The sequence below is a fragment of the Ranitomeya variabilis genome, chromosome 6, assembly GCF_051348905.1.
Source record: "Ranitomeya variabilis isolate aRanVar5 chromosome 6, aRanVar5.hap1, whole genome shotgun sequence".
Taxonomy (NCBI): domain Eukaryota; kingdom Metazoa; phylum Chordata; class Amphibia; order Anura; family Dendrobatidae; genus Ranitomeya; species Ranitomeya variabilis.
This window is the reverse complement of record NC_135237.1, coordinates 584,444,230-584,471,759: the sequence shown is the minus strand read 5'-3', so window position 1 is coordinate 584,471,759 and position 27,530 is coordinate 584,444,230. Positions and strand designations below refer to the sequence as shown.

Genomic DNA, 27,530 nt, shown 5'->3' with positions numbered 1-27,530 from the left:
ACATCTTGATTAGTTCCTTTGGAGGTCTAGTTTCCAAAATGGGGTCACTTGTCGGGGAGCTCCAATGTTTAGGCACACAGGGGCTCTCCAAATGCGACATGGTGTCCGCTACCGATTGTAGCTAATTTTTCATTCAAAAAGTCAAATGGCGCTCCTTCCCTTCCGAGCCTTGCCGTGCGTCCAAACAGTGGTTTACCCCCACATATCAGGTATTGGTGTACTCAGGAAAAATTGCTCAACAAATCTTAGGATCCATTTTATTCTGTTGTCCATGTGAAAATGAAAAAAATAGAGGCTAAAAGAAAATTTTTATGAGAAAAAAGTACTTTTTCATTTTTATGGTTTAATTTGTGAAGCACCTGGGGGTTCAAAGTGCTCACTATGCATCTAGATAAGTTCCTTGGGGGGTCTAGTTTCCAAAATGGGGTCACTTGTGGGGGAGCTCCAGTGTTTAGGCACACAGGGGCTCTCCAAACGTGACATGGTGTCCGCTAAAGATCGGAGCCAATTTTTAATTAAAAAAATCAAATGGCGCTCCTTCCCTTCCGAACCCTGCTGTGCGCCCAAACAGTGGTTCCCCCCGACATATGGGGTATCGGCGTACCCAGGACAAATTTCTTTCATGGTCCACTTTCTCCTCACTTTGGGGCATTTTCAGCCATACAGACCCATCAAACTGACTTCAAATGTGAAGTGGTCCCTAAAAAAATTGTTTTGTAAATTTTGTTGTAAAAATTAGAAATCGCTGGTCAAATTTTAACCCTTAGAACTTCCTAGCAAAACAAAATGTTGTTTCCAAAATTGTGCTGATGTAAAGTAGACATGTGGGAAATGTAATTTATTAACTATATTGTGTCAACTCTCTGGTTTAACAGAATAAAAATTCAAAATTTTAAAATTTTTCCTAAATTTCTGATTTTTTCACAAATAAACGCAAAAAATATCGACCTAAATTTACTACTAACATGAAACCCACTATGTCACGAAAAAACAATCTCAGAATCGCTAGGATCCGTCGAAGCGTTCCTGAGTTATTACCACATAAAGGGACAGTGGTCAGAATTGCAAAAAATGGCCAGGTCATTAAGGTCAAAATAGGCTGGGTCATGAAGGGGTTAACAAGAAAAAAATCCAACTTTCTGTCACCAGAGATAAACCATCTCCACATCCTCGATGGCCTTGAGACCTTCCATTCCATCATCGCAACAAAGCTGAGGAAGATTGTTCTGGTAATCAAGAATATAGTTATCTATTCTTTGCTTTGTGGGATCTTCCTGAGCTACTGGAAGAAGCAGTCATCAAGCCTCTCTTGAAGAAGCCCTCCATGGAACTAGATGCTTTGCGTAGCTATAGACCCGTTTCTATCTGTCCTTCCTGGGGATAGAAAGGCCATTGCTATCCAGATACATGACTGTCCAGTGATTGCACAAACTACCCTCTCCCGCTCTCTGACCACAACCTTCTTTCATTCTCTATCAAGAACTGCTATCCCGCTCAGGTCACCCCCACTTTCCACACTTATAGAAACATACAGGCCATTAACACCCAGAAACTTATGAAGAACTTGCAGTCCTCATTGGCCCCAATCTCCTCCATTTCATGTCCTGATTCTGCTCTGAAGCATTACAATGAAACCCTGCAAAGTGCCCTGGATGAAGCTGCACCTCCTATACATAGAACAACTCAGCACAGACGGCGACAACCGTGGCACACGCTGCAAACACGTTTCCTGCAGCGGTGCTCCAGGTGCGCCGAACGTCTGTGGAGAAAATCTAATCTACTCGAAGATTTCATCCATTATAAGTTCATGCTAAAAACATACAACTCCACCCTTCACCTCTCCAAACAAACCTATTTCAACACCCTCATCACCTCACTGTCAAATAACCCTAAACGTCTCTTTGATACTTTCCAGTCCCTACTCAACCCAAGAGAGCAGGCCCCAACCACGGATCTCCGCGCTGATGATCTGGGGAATTACTTCAAAGAAAAAATTGACTACATTTGACAGGAAATCATCTCCCAATCTCTTCATACCAGGCACTGTCTTCCCTCCCCCACTGCATCTAGTTCACTCTCTGACTTTGAGCCAGTTACAGAAGAGAAGTAGTCTGGCTCCTTGCATCTTCTCGCCCGACCACTTGCACCAGTGACCCCATTCCATCACATCTCCTCCAGTCCCTTTCCCCGGGTGTCACCTCTCACCTAACAAAAATATTCAACCATTCTCTCACTTCCGGTATTTTTCCCTCCTCATTTAAGCATGCCATCATACATCCATTACTTAAAAAACCCTCCCTCGACCAAAACTGTGCCGCTAATTATAGACCTGTCTCTAATCTTCCCTTCATCTCTAAACTCCTCGAACGCCTGGTCCACTCCTGTCTTACCCGCTATCTCTCAGATAACTCTCTTCTCGACCGTCTTCAATCTGGCTTCCGCTCTTTACACTCTACTGAAACTGCCCTCACTAAAGTCTCTAATGACCTACTAACAGCTAAATCTAATGGTCACTACTCCATGCTAATTCTCTTGGATCTCTCCGCAGCATTCGATACTGTGGATCATCAGCTCCTCCTCAATATGCTCCGCTCCATCGGCCTCAAGGACACCGCTCTCTCCTGGTTCTCCTCCTATCTCTCTGACCGATCCTTCACTGTATGTTTTGCTGGTTCCTCCTCCTCTCACCTTCCCCTTACTGTTGGGGTTCCTCAAGGATCAGTCCTAGGCCCACTCCGCTTCTCTTTGTATACTGCCCCTATTGGACAAACAATCAGTAGATTTGGTTTCCAGTACCATCTCTATGCTGACGACACCCAATTATACACCTCTTCTCCTGTTATCACGCCGATCTTTTTAGAAAACACCAGTGATTGTCTTACCGCTGTCTCTAACATCATGTCCTCCCTCTATCTGAAACTGAACCTGTCAAAAACTGAACTCCTTGTGTTTTCTCCCTCTACTAATGTGCCTATGCCTGACATTGCCATCTCCGTGTGTGGTTCCACCATTACTCCCAAGCAACATGCCCGCTGCCTTGGGGTCATCCTTGATTCTGAGCTTTCATTCACCCCCCACATCCGATCACTGGCTCGTTCTTCTTATCTGCATCTCAAAAACATTTCTAGAATTCGCCCTTTTCTTACTTTCGACTCTGCAAAAACTCACTGTTTCACTTATTCATTCTCGTCTGGACTACTGTAACTCTCTCCTAAATGGCCTCCCTCTTACCAAACTCTCCCCGCTCCAATCTGTCCTGAATGCTGCTGCCAGGATCATATTCCTCACCAACCGTTACACCGATGCCTCTACGTTGTGCCAGTCATTACACTGGTTACCCATCCACTCCAGAATCCAGTACAAAACTACTACCCTCATCCAAAAAAGCACTCCATGGCTCAGCACCACCCTACATCTCCTCCCTGGTCTCAGTCTACCACCCTACCCGTGCCCTCCGCTCCGCTAATGACCTCAGGTTAGCATCCTCAATAATCAGAACCTCCCATTCCCGTCTCCAAGACTTTACACGTGCTGCGCTGATTCTTTGAAATGCACTACCTAGGTTAATAGGATTAATCCCCAATCCCCACAGTTTTAAGCGTGCCCTAAAAACTCATTTGTTCAGATTGGCCTACCGCCTCAACGCATTAACCTAACGATCCCTGTGTGGCCTATCATAAAACAAATAAAATAAAATAAAAAAAAACCATAATCAGGTTCCTCCATCATGTTCTCATACACTTTATGCAGTTAATAGCCTCTGTGTCTGTACTGTTACATACTTAGGCAGTTAACTGGTTCATGCAGCTTTACATGAACACCCGAGCCTTACACTATGGCTGGTCCAAATAACTAAAGCAATTGTTACCATCCACCTCTCGTGTCTCCCCTTTTCCTCATAGTTTGTAAGCTTGCGAGCAGCAGGGCCCTCATTCCTCCTGGTATCTGTTTTGAACTGTGATTTCTGTTATGCTGTAATGTCTATTGTCTGTACAAGTCCCCTCTATAATTTGTAAAGCGCTGCGGAATATGTTGGCGCTATATAAATAAAATTATTATTATTATTATTGCATCTTTTCCAGTCTGGTTTCCAGAAAAAAATAGCACTGAATCAGCACATATATGAGTACTAAGCGATCTACTCATGGGAAGAGACAGGTGAGTATTCTGAGATCTTCCTACAGCATTCGATACAGTTGACCTCAATATCCTAATGCACAGACTTTAGGATTGCTGTGTAAAGGCCCCGTCTCACTAAGCGATTTACCAACGATCACGAGCAGCGATACGACCTGGCCGTGATCGTTGGTAAGTCGCTGTGTGGTCGCTGGGGAGCTGTCACACAGACAGCTCTCTCCAGCGACCAACGATCAGGGGAACGACTTCGGCATCGTTGAAACTGTCTTCAACGATGCCGAAGTCCCCCTGCAGCACCCGGGTAACCAGGGTAAACATCGGGTTACTAAGCGCAGGGCCGCGCTTAGTAACCCGATGTTTACCCTGGTTACCAAAAAAAACAAACAGTACATACTCGCCTTTCGGTGTCCAGGTCCCTTGCCGTCTGCTTCCTGCTCTGACTGAGCCGCCATACAGTGAGAGCAGAGCGCAGCGGTGACGTCACTGCTGTGCTCTCACTTCTCACTGTACGGCCGGCAGTCAGTCAGAGCAGGAAGCAGACGGCAAGGGACCTGACGGACATCAGAAGGCGAGTATGTACTGTTTGTTTTTTTTTTACATTTACGCTGGTAACCAGGGTAAACATCGGGTTACTAAGCGCGGCCCTGCGCTTAGTAACCCGATGTTTACCCTGGTTACCAGTGAAGACATCGCTGGATCGGTGTCACACACACCGATTCAGCGATGTCAGCGGGACCTCAACGATCAAAAAATGGTCCAGGCCATTCCGACACGACCAGCGATCTCACAGCAGGGGCCTGATCGCTGGTACGTGTCACACATAGCGAGATCGCATGGAGGTCGCTGTTGCGTCACAAAACTAGTGACTCAGCAGCGATCTCGCTAGCGATCTCGCTATGTGAGACGGGGCCTTAATTGATTGCACAGTTCTCCTGTGGTTCAGTTTCTTCTTGGCTTGAAGACCACAAATAATTTATTGTCTTCTCATCCTGCAGGCTAGTCCCCTAAAAATATGGAGTATCGCAGGACTCTGTTTTATCTCATATGTTGTGTGAAAGTTACACGCTACCATTAGGCAAAGTAATGCAGAACCACAGTCCAGTATAAGACTGCTATGTCGATTGTGCAGAGTTATACTTGAGAGCCAAGAGTCAGTTACCCCTCCACAGCTATAAGCTGTTGCGTAGCTGAACTACAGCAATGGATGACCACCAGCAAGCTTAAATTCAACTTTCAGCAAACTGAGGGTGTTTTGGTCGGAGGTCAGCAAATTGGCAACCCGAGCACATCTATCTATCGGAATCAAAACCCTTGAAAACTCAGACCAGGTGCACAATTTGGGTGTAATTATTGACAGAGAACTCAGTCAGGAGCCAAATGTCAGTTGTCATTAAGTCTTCATTTTTCCATCTGAGGAACATTCCTAAAATTAAACATCTCATTCCAACCATGGCACATGCCCTCATAACCTCAAGGCTGGAGTACTAGAAACCCTAGATATACCTCTGATAATGCCCTATATCTATATGGGCCTCCCAAACAAAGCAATAAACCACCTTCGTTTAGTCCAAAATGCCACAGCAAGGCTGATAACCAATGAATCTCGACATTCTCCAATAACACCAAGCTTTAGCACTCTGCACTGGTAAAATGGAGAATAACTTAAAAGTTACCTTATGACCATTAAGGCCATGGACAACTTAGACCTCAGTTATTTGAGGGATCTGCTGAGTCCTACACTCCTTGTGACCGCTCAGATCAGCAGGAAGGAATAACCTGTCCGTCCCCAGGATCGACAACCTGAATTTTCATTTTTTCTGGACAGTTTATCAGACAATAACATACGGACTACATTTTTATGGACACATTGGAAAACCATAAGAAATGATTATGATTCTAACTAATACATGTCTACAGCCCATAATTGTGATATGAAGACAATCGCGACATTTACTGTAAACTGTAAAATGAAGCGAAATACAATCAAAATTATCTGGATAAGTTTCTTCAGTTTCAAACAAAAATCACTGACGTCTTAAAGCTTTTATTTTATGGACTGTCCTGGAAGTTCTGGATGCTTGGCAATGCACAATGACCCAGCTTTCAATATTTGGAGGCAGAGCTTTCTGTAAAGGCCCCGTCTCACATAGCGAGATCGCTAGCGAGATCGCTGCTGAGTCACAAGTTTTGTGACGCAACAGCGACCTCAGTACCGATCTCGCTATGTGTGACACGTACCAGCGACCCGGCCCCTGCTGCGAGATCGCTGGTCGTGTCAGAATGGCCTGGACCTTTTTTTGGTCGTTGAGGTCCCGCTGACATCGCTGAATCGGTGTGTGTGACACCGATCCAGCGATGTCTTCACTGGTAACCAGGGTAAACATCGGGTTACTAAGCGCAGGGCCGCGCTTAGTAACCCGATGTTTACCCTGGTTACCAGCGTAAATGTAAAAAAAACCAAACACTACATACTCACCATCTGTTGCCCGTCAGGTCCCTTGGCGTCTGCTTCCTGCTCTGACTGCCGGCCGTAAAGTGAGAGCACAGCAGTGACGTCACCGCTGCGCTCTGCTCTCACTGTACGGCGGCTCAGTCAGAGCAGGAAGCAGACGCCAAGGGACCTGACGGGCAACAGATGGTGAGTATGTAGTGTTTGTTTTTTTTACATTTACGCTGGTAACCAGGGTAAACATCGGGTTACTAAGCGCGGCCCTGCGCTTAGTAACCCGATGTTTACCCTGGTTACCCGGGTGCTGCAGGGGGACTTCGGCATCGTTGAAGACAGTTTCAACGATGCCGAAGTCGTTCCCCTGATCGTTGGTCGCTGGAGAGAGCTGTCTGTGTGACAGCTCCCCAGCGACCACACAGCGACCACACAGCGACGCTGCAGCGATCAGCATCGTTGTCTGTATCGCTGCAGCGTCGCTGTGTGAGACGGGGCCTTTAGGCTGTGTGCACATGGTGCGTTTTGGCACCACTTTCTCTGGAGGAATTGGCCCCAAAACCCTAGGGAATCCTTATGCCAGCAACGTCAACGAGAATCCTAAAGTGCTGTGCACATGATCAGTATCTGTCCTTTCAGGATTTGCTGTGCGTTTAATTCCACAGCGTGTCAATTCTTTGTGTGCTTTTGACCCATTGAATTCACATGCAAAAAAGTACCAAAGATGCTGCGGATTTTCTGCAGTGATTTTGCTGTTAGAGATGCAGAAAGCTAGTAGAAATTTCTGCAGGCAAATACTCCACGTGCGCACAGCCAGCACACAGCCAGTACTCTCCAGAACTCGTGACGTGGGTCACAGATCTCATCCCTGGACACCTTAACAGACATAACTGAACCGTAAGACAAACCAAACTGACCAACTTACTCTGCAAATGAGCCCATTGGAGAAAAGCACAATGTACAGCCAGATCGTAAGCTACTCATCACTCTGCAGGGCACATTTGGAGGGGACATTACTAGATATCTCTCTGATCACACATGGCCATACTATTGGTTATAAGACTGATGGACAAGTGATGAGAACAATGGAAAAGGCAAAGGAGCTCATACAAAGAAACGAGAAGAGTCAAGCAAAAGCAGTTCCCATAGTGTCATCTCTACTTTACATTTCCTTATAGAACCTAGAATCCTAGAATGGTAGAATTGGAAGGGACCTTCTGGGTCATCGTGTCCAACCCTCTTCTCAATGCAGGAGTCACTAAACCAGAAGCCTCTGTCTGAAGACTTCCATTGAAGAACTCGTCACCACCTCTCATGGCAGCCTGTTCCACTCATTGATCACCCTCACTGTCAAAAAGTGTTTCCTAATATCTAATCTGTATCTTCTCCCTTTCAGTTTCATCCAATTGCTTCTCGTGTTTCCATGTGCAAATGAGAATAATGATGATCCCTCTACACTGTGACAGCCATTCAGATATTTGTACACAGCTATTAAGTCTCCAGGAATTGTAGTTGTTAGTGGTAATGTCCAGCAGTAGTGCGCAGCTGAAGTGCCCAGCTGTAGTGCTGACCAGCAGTAGAGCCCAAAAGTGGGGCTGGCCAGCGGTAGTGCCTAGTAGTGTTTCCCAGCAGTAGTGCCCGATCGTGCTGCCCAGCAGTAATGCTCTCTGCAGTAGTGCCCAGCAGTAGTGCTGCCCAGCAGTGGTGCCTAGTAGTGCTGACCAGCAGTGGTGTCCAGCAGTGGTGCTGCCCAGCTGTAGTGCACAGCAATTGTGCTGCCCAGCAGTATTGTCCAGCTGTAGCGCTGCCCAGCAGCAGTGCTTCATATTGCTGCCCAACAGTAGTGCCCAACAGTAGTGCCCAGCAGTAGTGCCAAGCAATTGTGCTGCCCAGCAATAGTGCCCAGCTGCAGTGCTGCCCAGACGGATGTTCCTCACTCACAGATTTGTAGCAGTCCCGGGCGGTTGCAGAAATCTCTAACTCTGGACCTCTGATCAGTTGGGACTTTTCATGATCTTCAGGATGTTGAGTTCTACCTCGTTTCTAGCGCCACTTACCTTATATCATCAGGTGGTGACTGCGGTTGCCACTGCCTTAGTGTAGATGTATGAGCGCTGACTTCTTCCACATTGTGTGCACCTACCTGTGCGGGGCTGGGAGCTGCGTACACGTTACGAGGAGCTCGACCATCAGCTCCCTGCTCTCCCTGGACAGGTCGTTCATGAAGTGCAGACAGAGCCAGACAAACTCCTGCTGCTCACACACCTGGAGGGAGAAGCATTAGGTTGGTGGTCTCCAGAGTAATGTGTAGGGTCTGTAGGAAGAATGCGGGGTCGCAGTAAATAGGACGAGTGTGGTAGAGAGTTGAAGTCAGGGCTCTTAGCTTACCGTCAGGTCAGTCTCACGCTTAATGACATCTGTGAGGGTTTGGAGGAGGCGTTCGGGGTATTTCAGGTGTCCTTGACGGTGTAAAGTCTGAAGCGCATGAAGCAACTGAGTGCACATCGGCAGCCCAGTCTGGAGCAATGCCCGGAGCAGGCGCGACTCAAATTCAGGGTACGAGGCCTGCGAGTAAAGAAGCAAAGGCAGTCACTATAGCTGTAATATGGACTATGGAGGCTGATAACACAGGGATCCGCAGGCTAAGTGCAGAGAACAACCCTTGTCAACATCACATGCAGGCAGGAAAAAAATAAGTACTCCCCCTTTGAATTCTATGGTTTTACACATTAGTACATAATAAAAATAATCTGTCATCAGAAATTCAACCAAGATTAACTACATACCACAAATTACACCGTGTCATTATTTATTTACCAAAAATTAGGCCAAAATGCAGAGGCAGCAAGTGGGAAATTAAGTACACCCTTACTCCTTCCTTAGGAATTAACAGCGTAATTAGCAGCATGTGACAACCTCTATAAAAGCAGAAGTTTTATCAGTTTGCTGATCTGGAGCATTCAGGTGTGTTCTACCACAACGCTATGGAGGAACGACACCAGCGATGATGTGGGAAGGGTTATAAAGACATTTATAGACAATCTGGAGTCCATCATTCTACAGAGAGAAAGAATATTCACACATAGAAATCATTCAAGACAGCTGACAATCTTAGGAGTGGACAAGCAAGTTCATTCTAGTTCAGAGAAGCTGCAAAACACCTAAGAACTACAGCTCAGACTCTAAAGGCCCCAGTTCACCTGTTCAATGTAGAAGTTCATGAAAGCACAATTAGCAAGAACATGAACAAGTGTGGCTTGTTTGGAAGGGTTACATAATTTATTAGTTAATACTTTTGGAAAAACACAAATGTACATCAAGTTCAAACGAGGGATGGAGAATGACAAATGGAAGGAGCAGATCACCAACCACAGTGCATGGTCCAGTCAGCCCCAAAAGAGACAATTCTTGCTAAAAAAGAACATGGCAGCACAGCTAAAGTTTGCACAGTTATATCTTAACAAACAAAAGACATTTGGAACAATATCGTCTAGACAGATGAAACCCAAGTGGAGATGTTTGGGCATAATTCCATATGCCACGCTAGGTGAAAATCAAACAAAGCATATTGGCACAAAGACCTCATACCAGGTGTCCAGCACTGTGGTGGATGGGTCACGATTTGGGCTTGTAATGTAGCCTCATGACCTGGACACATTGCAGTCATTTGAGTAGAGCAGGAACTTTTCCACATACCAAAATATTTTAGAATCACATGTGAGGTAATCTAACCAAAAGATAAAGCTTTGCAGAAACTGAATCATGCCAATGATCCCGAGCATAGCAGCAAATCTACATTATAATGGCTAAAAAAGAAAAGAATCACGGTACTTGCAATGACCGACCACAGATCCGCCCTCACCTCTGCCAAACAGACCTATTTCCCAAACCTTGTATCTTCATTATCCTACAATCCAAAACAACTGTTCAGCACATTTAACTCTCTCCTCCGTCCACTGCCACCTACAACTCCCCTCATCTCTTCCGAGGACTTTGCCACCTACTTCAAAAACAAGATAGACCAAACAAGGCAAATCTTTACCGTTCCACCACCCCGACCACTACATTAACCAGACCTCTGCCCTTCCCAAATAACATCCCTCTCCAACATCACTGAAGGAGAGCTTACTCAGCTCCTTTCCAAAACACACCTCACCACCTGCGCTCTTGACCCCATCCCTTTCCACCTGCTCCCCAACCTCACTAACATGCTAATTCCAGCCCTAACCCATCTCTTCAACCTATCGCTATCTTCTGGTACCTTCCCCTCTGCCTGCAAACATGCCACCATCACACCCATCCTCAAAAAAACTAACCTTGACCCAAGTGCTATGCCCAGCTGTTGCCCCATATCACTGCTCCCGTTTGCTTCAAAACTCCTTGAGCAGCATGTCCATGGTCAACTTTCCTCCCACCTCTCATCTAACTCTCTCCTTGACAATCTCTAATCTGGCTTACGCCCCAACCACTCCACCGAAACTGCCCTGACAAAAATTGATAGTGACTTACAGCCAAAGCTAACAGACAGTTTTCCATCCTCCTCCTTCTCGACCTGTCCTCTGCCTTCGACACAGTCGACCACTGCCTACTGCTACAGATTATTTCTTCCCTTGGCATCAAAGACCTTGCCCTGTCCTGGATAGCCTCATACCTTTCCAACCGCACATTTAGTGTTTCCCACTCTCACACTACTTCCTCATCCCGCCCTCTCTCTGTTGGAGTCCCTCAAGGCTCTGTCCTAGGGCCCCTACTTTTTTCCATTTAGACCCTTAGCCTAGGACAACTCATAAAGTCCCATGGCTTCCAGTACCACCTGTATGCAGACGACACTCAGATCTACCTCTCTGGCCCAGATGTCACTTCTCTGCTGTCCAGAATCTCGGAGTGTCTGTCAGCCATATCGTCATTCTTCACCTCTCGCTTCCTAATACTCAATGTAGACAAAACCAAACTCATCATCTTTCCTCCATCTTGCGTATCCCCCCTACCTAATCTATCTATTCTGGTAAACGGCATCACGCTCTCTCCTGCACCTGAAATCTGCTGCCTCAGGGTAACTCTCGACTCTGCCCTGTCCTTCAAACCTCACATCCAAGCTCTTGCCACCTCCTGTCGCCTCCAACTCAAAAATATTGCCAGAATCCATCTCTTCCTCACCCCACGATCTACCAAAACTCTTGTGCATGCCCTCATCATCTCCCGCCTCGATTACTGCAACACCCTCCTCTGAGGCCTCCCCGCTAACTCTCTTGCACCGCTCCAGTCTGTCCTCAACTCTGCTGCCTGGCTAATCCACCTCTCTCCTCACTACTCCCCTGCTTCTCCCCTCTGCAAATCCCTCCACTGGCTCCCAATTCCACAACGAATCCAGTTCAAACTGCTAACACTGATCTACAAAGCCATCAACAACCTGTGCCCTCCCTATATCTCTGAACTAATCTCCCAATATCTTCCCTCAAGTAATCTTCGATCCTCCCAAGACCTCCTACTCTCCTCCACACTTATTCGTTCCTCATACAACCGCCTCTAAAATTTTTACCGAATATCCCCCATCCTCTGGAATTCCACGCCTCAACACGTCCGATTATCCACCACCCTCAAATCCTTCAGATGGAACCTGAAAACCCATCTTTCAGGAAAGCCTACAGCCTGCAATAACCATTCTGCCGCCTCACCATCGCCCGAGCTGCCGCCTCACCACTGCCCAAGCTGCCGCCTCTCCACCGCCTGAGCTGCCGCCTCACCACCACCCGAGCTGCCGCCTCACTACCACCCAAGCTGCCGCCTCACCACTGCCCAAGTTGCTGCCTCACCACCACCAGAGCTGCCGCACCCCTGACCTTCAGTCTCTTCCCCATTATCCCATAGAATGTAAGTCCACAAGGACAGGGTCGTCTCCCCTGTACCAGTCTGTCATTGTAAATTTGTTTACTGTAAACGATATCTTAAACCCTGTACGTAACCCCTTTCTCATGTACAGCACCATGGAATTAATGGTGCTATATAAATAATATTAATAATCCACAGCTCAACTTAATATAAATGCAGCGGCCGAACCTCAAGAGAGCTGTTCTGAAACGGATGACCACAATGAACCAAAGCAACAATGTACAGAAGAGAAGCCCAAAGTCCCGAAGAATGAGGGATCATATATGGAACCATCTTCTTGCTGCAGGAGCTTGTACAACGGTCATGGGATGTCCTTCATTTCTCACACACGGTATCTGTAGGTTTTGGTAAATATATAATTACACAATGTAAATTTCATATGTTGTTCTTCATCGAAAGACTGGACTTACCTAATTTTAAAACCTTCTAAGAACCAGATTTTTTTTTGTCCTGATAAGTAAATACACACAAATCAAAGAGGGTGTACTTACTTTTTCTCATTACCGTATGCTGCACATAATGTAGCATATTTAAAGTTACCTCCTTGGAGAAGTAACAGAAGCCTCCACCTAAAATGATAGAATGTCAGAGTTGAAAGGACCTCCGGGGTCATCGGGACCTCCAGGGTCATCATGTCCAACCCCATGTTCAATGCAGGAGTCACTAAACCATCTCAGACAGATGTCTGTCTCCACCTAAAATGATAGAATGTCAGAGTTGAAAGGACCTCCGGGGTCATCGGGACCTCCAGGGTCATCATGTCCAACCCCATGTTCAATGCAGGAGTCACTAAACCATCTCAGACAGATGTCTGTCCAGCCTCTGTGTGAAGACTTCCATTGAAGGAGAACTCACTACTAGTGATGAGCGAGTATACTCGTTGCTCAGGTTTTCCCGAGCGCGCTCAGGTGGTCTCCGAGTATTTGTTAGTGTTTGGAGATTTAGTTTTCATTGCCGCAGCTGAATGATTTACGGCTACTAGCCAGCCTGAGTACATTTGGGGGTTGCCTGGTTGCTAGGGAATCCCCACATGTGTTCAAGCTGTCTAGTAGCCGCAAATCAGGCTGCTGAGGTGATGAAAACTTAATCTCCGAGCAGTTACAAATACTCGGAGACCACTTGAGTGTGCTCGGGAAAACCCGAGCAACGAGTATACTCGCTCATCACTACTCACTACCTCTCATGGCAGCCTGTCCCACTCATTGATCACCCTCACTGTCAAAAACTTTGTCTTCCTTTCAGTTTCATTCTCATGTTTCCAACATCTGCAAGGAGTTTATGTGGGTTTCCTCCGGTTTCCTCCCACACTCCAAAAACAGACTGATAGGGAATTTAGAATGCGAGCCCCATCGGGGACAGCGATGATAGTGTGCAAAAAACTGTAAAGCGCTGCAGAATATGTTAGCGCTATATAAAAATAAAGATTATTATTATTTCCATGTGCAAATGAGAATAAGGATGATCCCTCTACACTGTGATACCCCTTCAGATATTTGTAGACAGCTATTAAGTCTCCTCTTAGCCTTCTATTTTGCAAGCAAAATGTTCGCAGATCCTTTAACCGTTCCTCGTAGGACATACTTTCCAATCCGCTCACCATATGCTCACCTTATATATAATAAGACGCAATTATACATCAAGTCTGTGAAATGAGAACATAAATCCCATTGCTACTTGTGTACAAAGGAAATGAAGCGCCATAATGATAACATTATCACACCCTGGGCTCCATCACCTCAGCTTCAGGCAGAATAAGGGAGAACCAACTCTGATCCTGGAACTGCAGAAGGAAAGCTGGGATCTCTGGGACCGGCACCATCTCCGGGATCTTCACAGAAAGCTCATCATCCTGGAGGCTCGTAGATGCTGTAGAGCACGCCTTGACTGCAGGAGGACACAGCGGTGGGGATTGTGGAGGAAGCTGCACAGGGAGAAAGGGCTCCTGAAAAGTCTAACAAAAAAGTAAGGAATTAGTTCAAGTTAAAGGAAACAGGAAAACGAGATATCAAACCTGTGTAGGGATTCACGCTCAGCAGTAGGCAGCGTTCACACAGGCACTGGATTCTTGTGTCAAAAACAATGTCAAGTTTATTTCCACAGGCTGCACAGCACAAAAAACGGAACTATAAAGATAAAATCCCGGCCTTGTCCAGGCGCTAACTAAACAATACAGACCCTGGCTACTCGGACACGGCTCAGCTAGTCCCAGATCTATTTGCGGTGCCCACTTTACTGTCTTGTTTCTGTCCCAGATCGCTCCCGCAAAACAACTGCCACAGCTACCAGTGATACTCGCAGTTTGTGCCCATGACCTGTGCAGTCTCTTGTCAGGGAGATTCTGGCCTGTCTCTCTCCAGCTCCAACACAATCCGCTCTGCTCCGCCAACTGAATGACTTAGGGTGCATTCACATTGTGTTCTGTGTCCTCGTCGGGGCATACATCAGAAATCACTCAGCAAAACTGGGTCCAGACATATGGACTGACGGGACAAAAGACTGCAAGGGTGCAGACAGAGCGAACATGTGCTCTGACATGTATCATATCATTTTCGGAAGTGTCCACCACCAGGAGATGGAGGAGACTGAGTCTAAGGTTGGCGTCACACCCAATGTATAAAAATACAGTCCGTTTTTTACTGACGAGATTCGCAGAAATGTTCATGAACAGTGATCCGTATATCATCCGTATTCAATGCGAGGATGCGATTTTTTCTCCAAAAAGTATCCGTGTGTCATCTGTATAGCATTTTTTCCTCGCACCCTTGCAAAATGGACATTTAACGGTTTTTAGGCCTGAAAATAATTTAAAACATAATCAACAACCCTATTTATTGCCTCTACAACAGGTGTCACACTCCACTCTGTGCAGTTTCTGGCCGTGGTTTGGTTTGTGGATTTCGGATTATTGGGAAACATGTCTGACAGATTTCATTTCACCCCAATTCAGCGGGTGCTTTACAACTGGGTTTTGTCACGACGCTTTGGGCAGCCATACCCAGTGATTGTGGATCCGAGGAGGAGGAGACGAATGTGGGTCCATCCGCTTTTGAGGCAACGCCTCACTAAAGGCCATTGCCACCATCTCTATGCATCTTTGCGGACACATCCCGGCAAGTTTTACCAATATTGTCGCATGAGCCTTGCCACCTTTCATGTTTTGTTGGAGACAGTGCGCCCTGGGATAACCTTTAAGGACACCAGGATGCGCCAGTGTATTTCAGCCGAGGAGCGCCTTAGCCTTATGTTACGGTATGTGTTCCTCCTCCTCTATGTTGATGATGTTTATACACTTTTGGTTTAATTCTGAATATAATACCTTTTGTAATTTTTGCATATTTTTTTTTAAAACCCCTGTAATTAATCATAATGTTTTGCTCATTTACAAATAACATTGTCAGTGTTAAAAATCACATTTTTTATGGCTTGTTCTGAACAGACTCAAAATTAATTAACTGTTAAAATTTAACATGTAGAAATAAGTTATCTGATTATTTTCTTTTTCATTTCACTTTTAGCTTCCTCACAACCGGTCTTTCATATGCGACACTGCATCATGAACTTTTAATTGGAAAATCCACAAAATCAGGCATAGTGCACTCTACCTGTTCCGAAATCTGGTCACGACTTAATAATAATAATCTTTATTTATATAGCGCCAACATATTCCGCAGCGCTTTACAGTTTAACAGTTTCAAACAACAATCATAAGTAACAACGTTAACAATACAATAATAAAGCACAATAAGCCGCCCCTGCTCGTGAGAGCTTACAATCTACAATGAGGTGGGGAGATACAAGGTACAGGTGTGTATTTACAATGATGTATTTACAATGATGGTCCAGCCATCTTCAAGGGGTGGGGGGTAGATGGAGATAGTGAATGGGCTACACACAAACATAAAATGACTGGTTAGGGAACGTGATAGGCCGCTCTGAACAAATGTGTTTTGAGCGAGCGCCTAAAACTATGCAAATTGTGGATGGTCCTAATATCTTGTGGTAGAGCATTCCAGAGGATTGGCGCAGCACAGGAGAAGTCTTGGAGTCAGGAGTGGGAGGTACGGATTAGTGCAGAGGTTAGTCGAAAGTCATTTGCAGAGCGCAGAGGTCGGTTAGACCGATAGGCAGAAATGAAGGAGATGTAAGGGGGTGCCGCACTGTGAAGAGCTTTGTGGGGGAGAACAAGTGCTTTGTATTGGATCCTATAATGAATGGCCAGCCAGTGTAACGACTGGCGAAGAGCGGACGCGTCCGAGTAACGATTACCTAGATGGACTACCCTGGCTGCCGCATTAAGGATAGACTGGAGAGGGGAAAGTCGAGTAAGGGGGAGGCCAATTAATAGAGCATTGCAGTAGTCCAGGCGGGAGTGGATCAGGGCGACAGTGAGGGTTTTTGTTGTTTACATGGTGAGAAAAGAGCAGATTCTAGAGATGTTCTTTAGGTGTAAGCGGCACGAGCGAGCAAGAGATTGTATATGGGATGTGAAGGAGAGATCAGAGTCAAACAAAACCCAAACAGCGCGCCTGCTGCCGGGGTGTTACTATGGTGCCACCCATGGAGAGGGAGATGTCAGATTTAGGGAGGTTAGTAGATGGTTGGAGCAGAAGAAGTTCAGTTTTGGAGAGATTGCGTTTCAGATAGAGAGCGGACATGATGTTAGAGACTGCGGACAGACAGTCAGTGGCGTTCTGTAGTACAGCGGGGGTAAGGTCAGGGGATGACGTGTATAGTTGTGTGTTATGGACTGGTGATTTAGGAGCGACATGCGACTAGCTCTGAGCAGGTGGTAACTATACAGATCGCAGTTCCTGATCTTAACACAACACTAGCAGTAGCCGTGGGATGTTCCTGTCACTCCCTGGACACCTCGTCACAGCCGGAGAACTAGCTACCCCTAAAGGTAGAAACAGGAAAGCTATCTTGCCTCAGAGAAAATCCCCAAAGGATAGACAGCCCCCCACAAATAATGACTGTGAGAGGAGAAGGAAATGACATACGTAGTATGAAACAAGATTTAGCAAAGGAGGCCACTTCTAGCTAGATAGATAGTACAGGAAAGAACACTGTGCGGTCAGTAATAAAAACTAGAAAAAGTCCACCGCAGAGAATGCAAAAATCTCCACACCGGACTAAAGGTGTGGAGGGCAAAATCTGCTGCCCAGAGCTTCCAGCTTACAACCACCGGAGGGAGCCCAAGAGCGGAATTCACAACAGTACCCCCCCTTGAGGAGGGGTCACCGAACCCTCACCAGAGCCCCCAGGCCGATCAGGACGAGCCAAGTGAAAAGCACGAACCAAATCGGCGGCATGGACATCGGAGTCAACCACCCAAGAATTATCCTCCTGGCCATAACCCTTCCACTTGACAAGATACTGAAGCCTCCGCCTCGAAAAACGAGAATCCCAAATTTTTTCAACCACATATTCCAACTCCCCCTCAACCAACTCCGGGGCAGGAGGATCAACAGAGGGAACCACGGGTACCACATATTTCCGCAACAAAGATCTATGGAATACATTGTGGATGGCAAAAGAGGCTGGAAGGGCTAAACGAAAAGACACTGGATAGATAATCTCAGAAATCTTATAAGGACCAATAAACCGAGGCTTGAACTTAGGGGAAGAAACCTTCATAGGAACATGACGAGAAGATAACCAGACTAAATCCCCCACAAGAAGCCGAGGACCAACACACCGACGGCGGTTAGCAAAACGCTGAGCCTTTTCCTGAGACAACGTCAAATTGTCTACCACATGAGTCCAAATCTGCTGTAACCTGTCCATCACAGAATCAACCCCAGGACAATCAGAAGGCTCAACCTGCCCTGAAGAAAAACGAGGATGGAAACCAAAATTACAAAAAAAAGGCGAAACCAAAGTAGCCGAACAGGCCCGATTATTAAGGGCAAACTCGGCCAACGGCAAGAAAGCCACCCAATCATCCTGATCAGCAGACACAAAGCATCTCAAATAGGTTTCCAAGGTTTGATTAGTTCGCTCAGTTTGGCCATTTGTCTGAGGATGGAACGCCGAAGAAAAAGACAAATAAATGCCCATCCTAGCACAAAAGGACCGCCAAAACCTGGAAACAAACTGGGAACCTCTGTCAGACACAATATTCTCCGGAATGCCATGCAAACGAACCACATGCTGAAAAAACAATGGAACCAAATCAGAGGAGGAAGGCAATTTAGGCAAAGGTACCAAATGGACCATTTTAGAGAACCGGTCACAACCACCCAGATAACAGACATCCTCTGAGACACAGGAAGATCCGAAATAAAATCCATGGAAATATGCGTCCAGGGCCTCTCAGGGACAGGCAAAGGCAAAAGCAACCCACTAGCGCGGGAACAGCAAGGCTTAGCCTGGGCACAGATCCCACAGGACTGCACAAAAGAACGCACATCCCGCGACAAGGAAGGCCACCAAAAGGACCTAGCAACCAAATCTCTGGTACCAAAAATCCCAGGATGACCGGCCAACACCGAAAAATGGACCTCAGAAATTACCTTACTTGTCCATCTATCAGGAACAAACAGCTTCCCCACAGGACAGTGGTCAGGTTTATCAGCCTGAAATTCCTGAAGCACCCGCCGTAAATCAGGGGAGATGGCAGAAAGAATCACCCCTTCCCTAAGAATGCCAACCGGCTCAAGAACTCCAGGAGAATCAGGCAAAAAACTCCTAGAGAGGGCATCCGCCTTAACATTCTTAGATCCCGGAAGATATGAGACCACAAAATCGAAACGGGAGAAAAACAGGGACCATCGAGCCTGTCTAGGGTTCAGCCGCTTGGCCGACTCGAGGTAAATCAGATTCTTATGATCGGTCAAGACCACAACGCGGTGCTTGGCTCCCTCAAGCCAATGTCGCCACTCCTCAAATGCCCACTTCATAGCCAACAACTCCCGATTGCCGACATCATAATTGCGTTCTGCAGGCAAAAACTTTCGGGAAAAGAAGGCACATGGTTTCATCAAGGAACCATCAGAATTCCTCTGTGACAAAATGGCCCCTGCCCCAATCTCAGAAGCGTCAACCTCAACCTGAAAAGGCAGAGACACATCAGGCTGACGCAAGACAGGGGCAGAAGTAAATTGGCGCTTAAGCTCCTGAAAGGCCTCAACAGCCTCAGAGGACCAATTTGTCACATCAGCGCCCTTCTTCGTCAAATCGGTCAGGGGCTTAACCACACTAGAGAAGTTGGCAATGAAACGGCAAAAAAAATTAGCAAAGCCCAAAAATTTCTGAAGGCTCTTCACAGATGTGGGTTGAATCCAGTCATGAATGGCTTGGACCTTAACAGGATCCATTTCTATAGACGAAGGAGAAAAAATAAACCCCAAAAAAAGAGACCTTCTGAACTCCAAATAGGCACTTAGACCCCTTCACAAATAGAGCATTATCACGAAGGATCTGGAATACCATCCTGACCTGCTTCACGTGAGACTCCCAATCATTGGAAAAAATCAAAATATCATCCAAATACACAATCAAGAATTTATCAAGATAATTGCCGAAAATATCATGCATGAAGGACTGAAATACCGAAGGAGCATTAGAAAGCCCGAAAGGCATCACCAGGTATTCAAAATGGCCTTCAGGCGTATTAAATGCAGTTTTCCATTCGCCACCCTGTTTAATACGAACAAGATTATATGCCCCTCGAAGGTCAATCTTGGTAAACCAACTAGCCCCCTTAATCCGAGCAAACAAATCAGAGAGCAAAGGTAAAGGGTATTGGAATTTGACCGTGATCTTATTAAGAAGACGATAATCAATACAGGGTCTCAAGGAGCCATCCTTCTTGGCAACAAAAAAGAATCCCGCTCCCAATGGTGACGAAGACGGCCGAATATGCCCCTTCTCTAAAGACTCCTTAACATAGCTCCGCATGGCGGCATGCTCTGGCACAGACAGATTGAAGAGTCGGCCCTTAGGGAACTTACAGCCAGGAACCAAGTCAATAGCACAATCACAGTCCCTATGAGGAGGAAGGGAACTGGACTTGGGCTCATCGAATACATCCTGGAAATCTGACAAAAATTCAGGAACATCAGAAGAGGGGGAAGAGGAAATTGACATTAAAGGAACGTCACTATGTACCCCTTGACAACCCCAACTAGTCACAGACATCGATTTCCAATCCAACACTGGATTGTGTACTTGTAACCATGGAAAACCCAGTACAACAACATAATGTAAATTATGCAACACCAGAAAACGACAATCTTCCTGATGTGCTGGAGCCATGCACATAGTCAGCTGAGTCCAATACTGAGGTTTATTCTTGGCCAACAGTGTAGCATCAATACCCCTCAAAGGAATAGGACTCTGCAAAGGCTGCAAAGAAAAACCACAGCGCCTGGCGAAGTCTAAGTTCATTAAGTTCAGGGCAGCACCTGAATCCACAAATGCCATGACAGAGAAAGATGACAATGAGCAAATCAGGGTCACAGACAGGAGAAACTTAGGCTGTACTGTTATGGTTCTCAATGGCAAGAGAACATAGCCCAGCAAACATGAGAACTAGCTCTTGGAAGGATGGAAACTAAACTGACCATGAACTAAACCTGCCGCACAACTAACAGTAGCCGGGTAGCGTAGCCTGCGTTTTATCCCTAGACGCCCAGCGCCGGCCGGAGGACTAACTAATCCTGGCAGAGGAAAATATAGTCCTGGCTCACCTCTAGAGAAATTTCCCCGAAAGGCAGACAGAGGCCCCCACAAATATTGGCGATGATTTTAGATGAAATGACAAACGTAGTATGAAAATAGGTTTAGCAAAATTGAGGTCCGCTTACTAGATAGCAGGAAGACAGAAAGGGCACTTTCATGGTCAGCTGAAAACCCTATCAAAATACCATCCTGAAATTACTTTAAGACTCTAGTATTAACTCATAACATCAGAGTGGCAATTTCAGATCACAAGAGCTTTCCAGACACAGAAACGAAACTACAGCTGTGAACTGGAACAAAATGCAAAAACAAACAAGGACAAAAGTCCAACTTAGCTGAGAGTTGTCTAGCAGCAGGAACATGCACAGAAAGGCTTCTGATTACAATGTTGACCGGCATGGAAGTGACAGAGGAGCAAGGCTAAATAGCGACTCCCACATCCTGATGGAAACAGGTGAACAGAGAGGATGATGCACACCAGTTCAATTCCACCAGTGGCCACCGGGGGAGCCCAAAATCCAATTTCACAACACTGTACAGTACTAATGGTAACAGATCTAGCGACCCTCTTAATACGCTTAGGGCAATCAGAAATAGTATGAGCTGAATCACCACAGTAAAAACACAGCCCATTCTGACGTCTGTATCCCCTCTGTTCTGCTCTAGTCAGAATCCTATCACATTGCATAGGCTCAGGACTCTGTTCAGAGGACGCTGCCATATGATGCACCACTTTGCGCTCGCGCAGGCGCTGATCAATCTGAATGGCTAAGGACATAGATTCGCTCAAACCAACAGGCGTGGGGAACCCCACCATAACATCTTTTAGGGCTTCAGAAAGACCCTTTCTGAAAATTGCTGCCAGAGCGTCCTCATTCCATTTAGTGAGCACAGACCATTTTCTAAATTTCTGGCAGTACAATTCTGCCGCTTCCTGACCCTGACACAGGGCCAACAAGGCTTTTTCCGCATGATCCACAGAGTTAGGTTCGTCATACAATAATCCAAGCGATTGAAAAAATGCATCTACATTAAGCAATGCCGGATCCCCTGACTCAAGGGAGAATGCCCAGTCCTGAGGGTCACCACGCAGCAGAGAATAACTATTCTAACTTGCTGAGTGGGGTCACCAGAGGAACGGGGTTTCAGAGCAAAAAACAATTTGCAGTTATTTTTAAAGTTCAAAAGCTTAGATCTATCCCCGTAAAACAAATCTGGAGTAGGAATTCTAGGCTCTAAGGCTGGAGTCTGAACAACATAATCTTGGATACTCTGAACTCTTGCAGCAAGCTGATCCACACGAGAAAACAAACCCTGAACATCCATGTCTGCGCCCAAATCCTGAACCACCCAGAGATTAAGAGGAAGGAAAAAGACAAAACAGACTAAAGAAAAAAAAATGGCTCAGAACTCTTTTTCTTTTCCTTCTTTTGAGATGCATTCAACTCATTTTTTGGCCAGTTGTACTGTTATGGACTGGTGATTTAGGAGCGACATGCGACTAGCTCTGAGCAGGTGGTAACTATACAGACCGCAGTTCCTGATCTTAACACAACACTAGCAGTAGCCGTGGGATGTTCCTGTCACTCCCTGGACACCTCGTCACAGCCGGAGAACTAGCTACCCCTAAAGGTAGAAACAGGAAAGCTATCTTGCCTCAGAGAAAATCCCCAAAGGATAGACAGCCCCCCACAAATAATGACTGAGAGGAGAAGGAAATGACATACGTAGTATGAAACAAGATTTAGCAAAGGAGGCCACTTTTAGCTAGATAGATAGTACAGGAAAGAACACTGTGCGGTCAGTAATAAAAACTAGAAAAAGTCCACCGCAGAGAATGCAAAAATCTCCACACCTGACTAAAGGTGTGGAGGGCAAAATCTGCTGCCCAGAGCTTCCAGCTTAGCTGAATAGATCCATACTGATAAGCTGGACAAATGAGCAAAACATAGAATGTGCTGAACAATAAAGTCCACAACAAGTGGACTGCAAAAGGACAAGCAAGGACTTATCTTTGCAGAACTGGTCAGAGTGTCAGGGAAATCCAAAAGAGCAGTGACTCCAAGCAGGAACAATAGACAACTGGCATTGATTGAGGGATAAGGCCAGACTAAAATAGCCGAGCCAGAAAGACGATCAGTGGAAGCAGCTGCTGATGCTAAATCCAAGAAGCATCTATACCACTCAAAACCACAGGAGGGAGCCTGTCATGATTCTCAATGGCGAGAGAACATAGCCCAGCATATATGAGAACTAGCTCTTGGAAGATGGAAACTATACTGACCATGAACTAAACCTGCCGCACAACTAGAAGTGGCCGGGTAGCATGCCTACGTTTTTTAACCCTAGATGCCCAGCGCCAGCCGGAGAACTACCTAATCCTAGCAGAGGAAAAGACAGTCCTGGCTCACCTCTAGAGAAATTTTCCCAAAAGGCAGACAGAGGCCCCCACATATATTGGCGGTGATTTTAGATGAAATGACAAACGTAGTATGAAAATAGGTTTAGCAAAATCGAGGTCCGCTTTCTAGATAGCAGGAAGACAGAAAGGACACTTTCATGGTCAGCAGAAAACCCTATCAAAACACCATCCAGAAATTCCTTTAAGACTCTAGCATTAACTCATAACACCAGAGTGGCAATTTCCGATCACAAGAGCTTTCCAGACACAGTAACGAAACAGCAGCTGTGAACAGGAACAAAATGCAAAAACACAAAAGGACAAAAGTCCCACTTAGCTGGGAGTTGTCTAGTAGCAGGAACAAGCACAGAAGGCTTCTGATTACATTGTTGACCGGCAAGAAACTGACAGAGGAGCAAGGTTATATAGCGACTCCCACATCCTGATAGGAGCAGGTGAACAGAGGGGATGATGCACACAAGTTCAATTCCACAAGTGGCCACCGGGGGAGCCCAGAATCCAATTTCACAACAGTACCCCCCCTCAAGGAGGGGGCACCGAACCCTCACCAGAACCACCAGGGCGATCAGGATGAGCCCTATGAAAGGCACGGACAAGATCGGAGGCATGAACATCAGAGGCAGTGACCCAAGAATTATCCTCCTGACCGTATCCCTTCCATTTGACCAGATACTGGAGTCTCCGTCTGGAAACACGAGAGTCTAAGATCTTTTCCACAACGTACTCCAACTCACCCTCAACCAACACCGGAGCAGGAGGCTCAACGGAAGGCACAACCGGTACCTCATACCTGCGCAACAATGACCGATGAAAAACATTATGAATCGAAAAGGATGCAGGGAGGTCCAAACGGAAGGACACAGGGTTAAGAATCTCCAATATCTTGTACGGGCCGATGAACCGAGGCTTAAACTTAGGAGAAGAAACCCTCATAGGGACAAAACGAGAAGACAACCACACCAAGTCCCCAACACAAAGCCGAGGACCAACACGACGACGGCGGTTGGCAAAAAGCTGAGTCTTCTCCTGGGACAACTTCAAATTGTCCACCACCTGCCCCCAAATCTGATGCAACCTCTCCACCACAGCATCCACTCCAGGACAATCCGAAGATTCCACTTGACCGGAGGAAAATCGAGGATGAAACCCCAAATTACAGAAAAACGGGGACACCAAGGTGGCAGAGCTGGCCCGATTATTGAGGGCGAACTCCGCCAAAGGCAAAAAAGCAACCCAATCATCCTGATCCGCAGACACAAAACACCTCAAATATGTCTCCAAGGTCTGATTAGTCCGCTCGGTCTGGCCATTAGTCTGAGGATGGAAAGCAGACGAAAAAGACAAATCTATGCCCATCCTAGCACAGAATGCCCGCCAAAATCTAGACACGAATTGGGTCCCTCTGTCAGAAACGATATTCTCAGGAATACCATGCAAACGAACAACATTTTGAAAAAACAGAGGAACCAACTCGGAAGAAGAAGGCAACTTAGGCAAGGGAACCAGATGGACCATCCTAGAGAAACGGTCACACACCACCCAGATGACAGACATCTTCTGAGAAACAGGCAGATCCGAAATAAAATCCATCGAGATGTGCGTCCAAGGCCTCTTCGGGATAGGCAAGGGCAACAACAATCCACTAGCCCGAGAACAACAAGGCTTGGCCCGAGCACAAACGTCACAAGACTGCACAAAGCCTCGCACATCTCGTGACAGGGAAGGCCACCAGAAGGACCTTGCCACCAAATCCCTGGTACCAAAGATTCCAGGATGACCTGCCAACGCAGAAGAATGAACCTCAGAGATGACTCTACTGGTCCAATCATCAGGAACAAACAGTCTACCAGGTGGGCAACGATCAGGTCTATCCGCCTGAAACTCCTGCAAGGCCCGCCGCAGGTCTGGAGAAACAGCAGACAATATCACTCCATCTTTAAGGATACCTGTGGGCTCAGAATTACCAGGGGAGTCAGGCTCAAAACTCCTAGAAAGGGCATCCGCCTTAACATTCTTAGAACCCGGTAGGTACGACACCACAAAATTAAACCGAGAGAAAAACAACGACCAGCGCGCCTGTCTAGGATTCAGGCGCCTGGCAGACTCAAGGTAAATAAAATTTTTGTGGTCAGTCAATACCACCACCTGATGTCTGGCCCCCTCAAGCCAGTGACGCCACTCCTCAAAAGCCCACTTCATGGCCAAAAGCTCCCGATTCCCAATATCATAATTCCGCTCGGCGGGCGAAAATTTACGGGAAAAAAAAGCACAAGGTCTCATCACGGAGCAGTCGGAACTTCTCTGCGACAACACCGCCCCAGCTCCGATTTCAGAAGCGTCGACCTCAACCTGAAAAGGAAGAGCAACATCAGGCTGACGCAACACTGGGGCGGAAGAAAAGCGGCGCTTGAGCTCCCGAAAGGCCTCCACAGCATCAGGGGACCAATCAGCAACATCAGCACCCTTCTTAGTCAAATCAGTCAATGGTTTTACAACATCAGAAAACCCAGCAATAAATCGACGATAAAAGTTAGCAAAGCCAAAAAATTTCTGAAGACTCTTAAGAGAAGAGGGTTGCGTCCAATCACCAATAGCCTGAACCTTGACAGGATCCATCTCGATGGAAGAGGGGGAAAAAATGTATCCCAAGAAAGAAATCTTTTGAACCCCAAAAACACACTTAGAACCCTTCACACACAAGAAATTAGACCGCAAAACCTGAAAAACCCTCCTGACCTGCTGGACATGAGAGTCCCAGTCATCCGAAAAAATCAGAATATCATCCAGATACACAATCATAAATTTATCCAAATAATCGCGGAAAATGTCATGCATAAAGGACTGGAAGACTGAAGGGGCATTGGAAAGACCAAAAGGCATCACCAAATACTCAAAATGGCCCTCGGGCGTATTAAATGCGGTTTTCCACTCATCCCCCTGCTTGATTCGCACCAAATTATACGCCCCACGGAGATCAATCTTAGAGAACCACTTGGCCCCCTTTATACGAGCAAACAAATCAGTAAGCAGTGGTAACGGATATTGATATTTAACCGTGATTTTATTCAAAAGTCGATAATCAATACACGGCCTCAAAGAGCCGTCTTTCTTAGACACAAAGAAAAAAACGGCTCCTAAGGGAGATGACGAAGGACGAATATGTCCCTTTTCCAAGGACTCCTTTATATATTCTCGCATAGCCGCGTGTTCAGGCACAGACAGATTAAATAAACGACCCTTAGGGTATTTACTACCCGGGATCAAGTCTATGGCACAATCGCACTCCCGGTGCGGAGGTAGTGAACCAACCTTGGGTTCTTCAAAAACGTCACGAAAGTCTGACAAGAATTCAGGAATCTCAGAGGGAATAGATGATGAAATGGAAACCAAAGGTACGTCCCCATGAGTTCCTTTACATCCCCAGCTTAACACAGACATAGCTCTCCAGTCGAGGACTGGGTTATGAGATTGCAGCCATGGCAATCCCAGCACCAAAACATCATGTAGATTATACAGCACCAGAAAGCGAATAACCTCCTGGTGATCCGGATTAACACGCATAGTCACTTGTGTCCAGTATTGTGGTTTATTACTAGCCAATGGGGTGGAGTCAATCCCTTTCAGAGGTATCGGAGCCTCCAGTGGCTCCAAATCATACCCACAGCGTTTGGCAAAGGACCAATCCATAAGACTCAAAGCAGCGCCAGAGTCGACATAGGCGTCCGCGGTAATAGATGACAAAGAACAAATCAGGGTCACAGATAGAATAAACTTAGACTGTAAAGTGCTAATTGAAACAGACTTGTCAGGCTTCTTAGTACGCTTAAAGCATGCTGATATAACATGAGTTGAATCACCACAATAGAAGCACAACCCATTTTTTCGTCTAAAATTCTGCCGCTCGCTTCTGGACAGAATTCTATCACATTGCATATTTTCTGGCGTTTTCTCAGT

General features: G+C 46.3%; 1 protein-coding gene across 3 annotated transcripts in view; it reads right to left on the bottom strand.

The window, feature by feature from the left end:
* Positions 1 to 27,530, bottom strand: part of WDR97 (WD repeat domain 97) — a 684,776-nt gene that overhangs the window by 164,618 nt on the left and 492,628 nt on the right. For all 3 annotated transcript variants that reach the window (XM_077271608.1, XM_077271609.1, XM_077271610.1), the window contains exons 18-20: positions 14,205 to 14,420; positions 8,969 to 9,145; positions 8,724 to 8,845 (exon numbers count right to left, since the gene is read on the bottom strand). In XM_077271608.1, coding sequence (XP_077127723.1) covers positions 8,724 to 8,845; positions 8,969 to 9,145; positions 14,205 to 14,420 — 515 coding nt within the window. The remainder of the gene's footprint in view (positions 1 to 8,723; positions 8,846 to 8,968; positions 9,146 to 14,204; positions 14,421 to 27,530) is intronic.